This window comes from Caretta caretta, chromosome 9, assembly GCF_965140235.1.
Source record: "Caretta caretta isolate rCarCar2 chromosome 9, rCarCar1.hap1, whole genome shotgun sequence".
Lineage (NCBI taxonomy): Eukaryota > Metazoa > Chordata > Testudines > Cheloniidae > Caretta > Caretta caretta.
Genome location: NC_134214.1, coordinates 88,839,512 through 88,846,004, shown reverse-complemented (window position 1 = coordinate 88,846,004; position 6,493 = coordinate 88,839,512). Strand labels below are relative to the sequence as shown.

General features: G+C 46.2%; 1 protein-coding gene across 6 annotated transcripts in view; it reads left to right on the top strand.

Annotated features, from left to right (window-relative positions):
* Positions 1-1,887: 1,887 nt before the first annotated feature.
* GRIA3 (glutamate ionotropic receptor AMPA type subunit 3) overlaps positions 1,888-6,493 on the top strand; it is a 221,808-nt gene continuing 217,202 nt past the window's right edge. For 5 of the 6 annotated variants that reach the window (XR_007358352.2, XM_048863289.2, XM_048863288.2 and 2 more), the window contains exons 1-2: positions 1,889-2,178; positions 3,263-3,421. Coding sequence is in view for 5 of the 6 variants with exons in the window: in XM_048863289.2 (XP_048719246.1) it covers positions 2,088-2,178; positions 3,263-3,421 (250 nt within the window). In the remaining variant the exon portion in view is untranslated. Of the gene's footprint in view, positions 2,179-3,262; positions 3,422-6,493 lie in introns of all 6 variants that reach the window. The other variant, XM_075132536.1, reaches the window with a different exon arrangement.

Genomic DNA, 6,493 nt, shown 5'->3' with positions numbered 1-6,493 from the left:
AGCTGTCTTTATACTGAGACATTAATAAACATGAGCGGAATGCAGTATTTGCACCTCCGAGAATTGTGCTTTCCAATAGCAATGTCATAGCCCCACGTGCATGTCTAAGCCTACAGTGATAACCTGTACTCATCACAGCATATGGGATGACTTTGCTATCTGTACCCTATCTCTCTATTCCCCTGTGGCCATCATGTAGGCCAACCTACATTTTGTATGCTCAGGGCTATCTCGAGATCTTTCTTTTCCTGGCAAAGTAAATGTAAGAGCAATGAAAACTGCATTGGGATCCAATTCTCTAGAGACCCAGTTTGAAAGGGCCTAATATTCCTCATGAGCAAGATGAGCCAATCATTCACAAGGAGCTTTTTTATTCTGCAGAGCACCAGAGGCGAATGAACAAGGGAATCTACAGAAATGCATCAGCGGGGGGGGGGGGGGGGGAAGAGGGGGAAAAAAATGTGCCGGACCAACTAGGAGCCAAGGTGCTAGACAGGCAGCCTTCCCGGGAAAAAGGGAGAGGCACCCAGTCTGGGACCCCTCATCCCTTCCTCTCTCCAGGGCTGGATTCTCTTTGCCATCTTCCTCCTGTCACTGGTGGTTCCCCCTCTCTCCCGCCTCTTCACAAATGCTTCCCCTTCCAATGGCTCCAACACCGCTTCTTGGAGGGCTCCTTCACCAGTGTTAACACCCCCTCTGCCCAATCCCTGTCACTGGGGGCTCTCCCTCCTCATCCGTCCAGGCCCCGCTGCCTCTCCTCACCCCCTCAATCTCTCAGGGCTTCCCTTCTCAGAAGCCATTTTCTCCCCTTCTCTTCCTCCTTTCCATCTCCTTCCCCCACCGTCTTGGTCTGTGGTGGTTCCTCCACACATGGCCTCGTCTCTGCCGCTCTCCCCTTTTCCTCACCCCTCCACTCCTGCCTCCCTCACCACTAGCTGGAGCTTCCCCTTTGGCAACCCTCTCCTTTTATCCCCCCTTCCTGGTGGGGCCCCACTCAGCACCCTTTAAACCCAGGTGGGTGCCCCACTCAGACCCTCGCCCATGGGGATGGGCAGAGGAATGGTCCCTGGTGGCTCCCTGCTTCTCTCCCCCTCCCCTTCCCCCAAATCCTAGGGAATGTCCCTCCCCACCGTATCTGGTGGATCCCTCCCCCCCGCCTAGTCCCTTCCCCCCACCCCATCCGCTCTTTCCCCTGAAAGGTCTCCTTTTTCTCCTCCCCCCTCAATCCCAGTGGGTCTTCTTTAACCTCCATCCCCCCCCCCCCGCATCCCTGCTGCCTTCCCCTCCCCAGCCCTGCCCCTCCTATTCCCCGCACCCACTGTTCGGTCCCCGGGGCAGGCAGCGCTCCACAGGGAGCGTTCCGCACCAGCACCAGCTGCTGCTGCTCCCTGATTAGGTCGAGCAGCCTCTCCCTGCTCTCTCCTTTTCCAGTCCCCCGTCCTCCCTTCATCCTTCCTTCCTTCCTTCCCTCCTTCCTTCCTTCCTCCCCTTTTCCCTCCCTCTCTTTCCTGCCCCCCCTTCTCCCCTCCCCCTCGTCTCCCAGACACACACACACACGGGCAATGCAGCTTTAAAGGCTGCTCCACGTGAGGCTGGTGTGTGCCTATTGATTGCATCGCTGGGCTGCTGCTGAGGCGGCCGAGCGCCGGCGCCGGGGCTTTGCAGGCTGGGGGGCGGCGGGGGGGGGGGGCTGCAGTTTGCGGGGAGGACTTGAAGGATGTGCGGCTTGCATTCAACGTCAGATCAAGTTTGATCAATAACCCCCATCCCGGCCCAATTGGAGGAGCCTCTCCGACGGGGAAGGGGGCGATCGTTTCCTCTTCTCTGCCCACCATCTTTGGGGGGTGGGGGGGGGAGGAAGTCCCTGCTTTTGGGGGGCGTCTGCGCGGGGGGCGAGAGACAGGGGCGCAAGCCCAGCCTCGCAGTCCAGGAGCCCTTCCCGGCTGGGGTGGAGAGGAAGAAGAGAGGGCTTGCAGCATCCGCCGCCTGCTCGCCAGCGTTGTTCTTATTCATCGCCTCTCCCGTTGCGCCCCATGCCTGTTCTGTCAGTTTCGTTTTAGGAACTGAATTGAAGGGGCTGAAGAAAAATGGGGCGAGCCGTGCCTCAGACTCTCCTGCTTTTGGTGGCGGGTCTTTTGGGGGAGTCTTTGGGAGGATTTCCAAACACCATCAGCATAGGTAAGCACCATCTTTTCGGGAATGGAACTTGAGCTGAGCCGAGTTATTTCATCTCCTTTGCATTTTCAGCTGCAACTCTCTCACCTCGAGGCATTAAACATAGGACCCCCCCCCCCCCCATAGGGGAAGAGACAGGGGTCTGGTTAAAGCAAGGCAGCTGTTTGCATGAAACGGGGAGGGGGCGGGTGCATTGCTCTCCTAGATCCCTGGTGGTCTTAGGAAGAGAGGGACTTTCTCTGGGGAGGGAGGTGGGAGATTGTATTTTCCTTTCCATCGGGCGCATTCCTGGAAGTCACCAGCGTGGTTTCTTCTGAAATTGTAAAAACCTCCCAGGATCAACTTGCCTTGTTTTGAACAGAACGAAACAGCGGCGTGGAAGGACTTCCTTGCCCTGTCCAGCGGCAGAGGCAGGGGGCTGTGTGCGCCCTAGGCTGGCACCGGGCGTGGGAGAGCAGGGCAGTGCAACAGAATCACGAAAATAATCAATCGCCTGCCTACTAATGGCACAAAGAGGGGAGCTTTATGAGCGTAGTTTTCGTTATTATTTAGCTGTAGGGAAAAAGTTCCCTGCCTATGGGCCTTGGGGGTTAAGAGACTCCAAGCCATGCTGAATTACTCTTCGTATTTGTTCACCTCTGTTCCCAAAGGGAGATTTGACCTATGTTCGTAGGAAATCGTGCCCCACAGCAGCACACTGTACATGGGAAAAGCAGGGAGGGGGCATGCCCACATTTAGTCTCTCAAATCCACATTTGGGGACCTAAACAAAAGTGGCCTGATTTTCAAAGGTGCTGCTGAACACCTGCAGCTCCCCTTGATTTCAGTGGGAGTTTGGGGTGCTCAGCACCTCTGAAAAGCAGGACACTTCTTTATTTACATGCCTGTATATGGCTTTAGGAGCCTAGTTTTAGGCACCCAAGGCTGACAATTTTAGAGTACAGATTTAATATATGCACTATATGCACCTCTCTAGCTTCATGTGTTCACTGCTGCTACATATGGCCTGTAAATGTAGCTTCTTACGCCTGCTATTTCTAAGGAATCCTTTTCAGATCTTTGTCCTTTTGTTTTTTTTTCACCATAGGTGGACTTTTCATGAGAAATACTGTTCAGGAACACAGTGCATTTCGATTTGCTGTGCAGTTATACAACACAAACCAAAATATCACAGAAAAGCCCTTCCATTTGAACTATCATGTAGACCATTTGGACTCCTCCAACAGTTTTTCGGTGACTAATGCTTGTAAGTATCTGCTGGTTTTCTGTAATTTAGCATGCTGGTGTCCCTGTCTGCATTTTTTTTAAAAATTCTCCCTAACATAGTGGAGATCTAATTAATATTTCGTGTACTCTAGTGCAACGAATGTGGTACTGACAAAAGGCTTAATGGGTTTGCAGCATTGCATGGTTGGATAATATCTTAGGGAAAGTTTTATCACCACTTCTCTTCACCCCTTAAAAATGTAAATTTTTTAATGGTTTTTAGCTAGACTTATTTATAAAGCCAAGATTTATAGTCTTAGTTTAGTGAACCCCTGCTGATGATACATATTACTTTATTGTTAAGCATAATTGCATAATTTGACAAGCAACACCATGTAGGAATAAAAAATGAAAAAAAGCCATTTTCAAGTGACCTTGAGGAAACAGAGCTAGATGGGCTTACTGGCCTCCTCCTACCCTAAAATATCCTCCTTTTTTTTTCCTGACCGAGAAAGTCCTGATCAAAACCAACGAGACTGCAAACTGATGAATGCTGTTAGAGCTGAGGGGAGTGGGAAAGGGAAGAGAAAACTTGGCATTTCAAAAAATAGCTCTGCACATGCAGTAATTCCATATAATTTGATTCTCCAGCAGCAATCAATGCAAACTAGAGGCTGGAGAGGAGTGTCTGTGTGTTTAGAAACAACATCCCTGCCTGAAAGTTTGGTGTGTGTTCTGCATTTAGCAAGACTTATTAAATTACCCATAACAGTGGTTATATCTGAATGAAGTTGTTATACAGATCCTAACACTTGGAAAGTTTTCTGAAAAGAAAGCATTGTACTAATATGCAGTACTACATTGTTATTGGTAGGTTTAAAACCTCGTATCTTGAACTGCTAATTTAGAGAGTGTTTAATGTTTTGTTTTGTGATATAATCATTTTTGTACAGTTCCTCTCTAGATCACTATAATTTAAGTACGTATTTTGTTAGACTGGATGACCAGATAATTTAACTTCCTCTGGATTTGAAATATTTGGCCAGAAATTTGACAGTTCGAAAGTATTCTGTAAAGATATTGCTGTGAAAAATGTGGATTGCTATTCTAATACATACCCCATGTGCCTCCTTCCTAATAGTACAGGGTTAGCCTTTTTTAAGGGGTTGGGATTAGGACTTAAAAATCTAAGATACCCAATTATAATATTTGGTAATGTGTTAAAAAAGACACAAAAAAGTATGTCTGTTCTTTGCATCTTATTTTACTAATCCTATCCTGCCTCAACAGCTCTTACAACAAACATCTGGCTGTTAATCCTTAATCAGTGTAATCCCTTCAAGAGGCTGTATCTCAAATATAGTTTCCTAAATATCAATTATATGGATTTAAACTAAATACATTAAACAGCGACGCTGATTAATAATTAAATTGGGTTTTTTAAACTTCTATAGGTTCCTCTTAAGATAAGTGGGCCATGCTCCCTTTGTCAATGGTCAGTTTATTATTTAGTCAGCGCATTGCTAATTTTCTGAGAGCTAACCATGTTTGAGGGTTGTTTAGCATGTGAAAATTATGGTAATTTAGCAATTTTATGAGTTGGTTTTCTGTAGCAAACTGAAAATGGTGCTGCATATTCCAGGGAACATATCGTGTGGTGAAATTTGGGAAAAGATAAATCCCTGGAAGCACCTTAGTCCAGGGAATATCAACTTCTACCGTGTATTGAACAATAACATATAAGGGTAAATAAATAGAAGAAAGGAAATGAAAAGGTGACCTTGGGTCTATCTATGCCACTGACCTCATATGCTGATAGAAGAATATTTACAATCCTACCTTCTGAACACGTAGGGTCCTTGCAGTTACAAATAAATAACTAGAAGGGCTGTCCTTCTTCTCAGATCTGCAAGCAATTATCTTTGAAAGTCGGAATGCTCATACATACCAATGTACTAGGATGAACTAATGGCTCTTCACACTGCATGGCTCACATGTAAAACTGTTTGGCCTAAGTATCCTCAATCAGCTTGTCGTTTCCTAATGCAGTAGTGGGTAATTTCAGGGGGCAGTGTATTAGTGAAGGAAAGTTCCTCTCTCAACATTTTTACTCCTCTTGAAAATAAGAATAAATTGTCTCAAGTGCTGTTACACACGCTTTTTATCGATATCTGCAATTGGCAGGGATCCACATTCGAGAAACCTGCAGTGACTCCACTGATTCCCATCGCCAGTAAGAATCACTGTGACTGACTCTGTGAGGGGCTGATGGAAAGGAATTGGGGGGCGGGAAATCAGTGACTGTCCCATATGTAGTCCAAGCATAATGTGGGTTTTAGTCAATATCCATAAACCATCAAATGCCATTACCCTGCTGTTTTGAATTGGAAGTATTTGCAGGTAGGGGCGTGTGAGTGAGAGAGTGAAACAAGAGGGCATCCTACTCCGAAAAATGTTTTGATAAGAGTGTACATCCCACTTGGTGCAGTCTGGTGCATTCTAGAGGAAGAAAGAAAAGGCTCTTCTAAATATCTTCACAAGACCGAGATAAAAAGCCACCTCTGCTAGGGGTGATTTGGCAATATCCCAAGAGGGGGAAAAATTCCTTCAGGGGCAAGAAAACCCCTGCCCCAAACTCCCTCTAATGCCCCTCTTCAATTAAAATACTGCATAATCTGGTTTTCTTATATAGTCTCTGTACACCCTGCTTCCATTCTCAGTACTGAGCAGATATATCTACAGTAGCTTTCCATCCATCTGTTTATTTAGAGTTATGATATCTGCAGAGAGAGAGAGAGAAAGCACTCAACTAAGAATTCAATTTTTCCCTGAAAAAGCTGAATTAAAGTTTATTGGTGAAGTTTTGCTGATTTATTACATATTTTAAAATATGCACCCATCCATCTGCAGAGAAAACACCAGGGGAAAAAGTAACTGGAGCTGTATATAAATAAAAAGGAGGTAAAACACAGACATTAGATCTTTTCTTCAAAATTTCTCACAAAGGGAGTGAGTAGTCTTTGTCAAAATAATTTGAATGTAACAGCTTAAATGTATAATAACTTCATCACTGAAGCATGTTTCAGGTTTATATTATAATCTCTGATGGAGT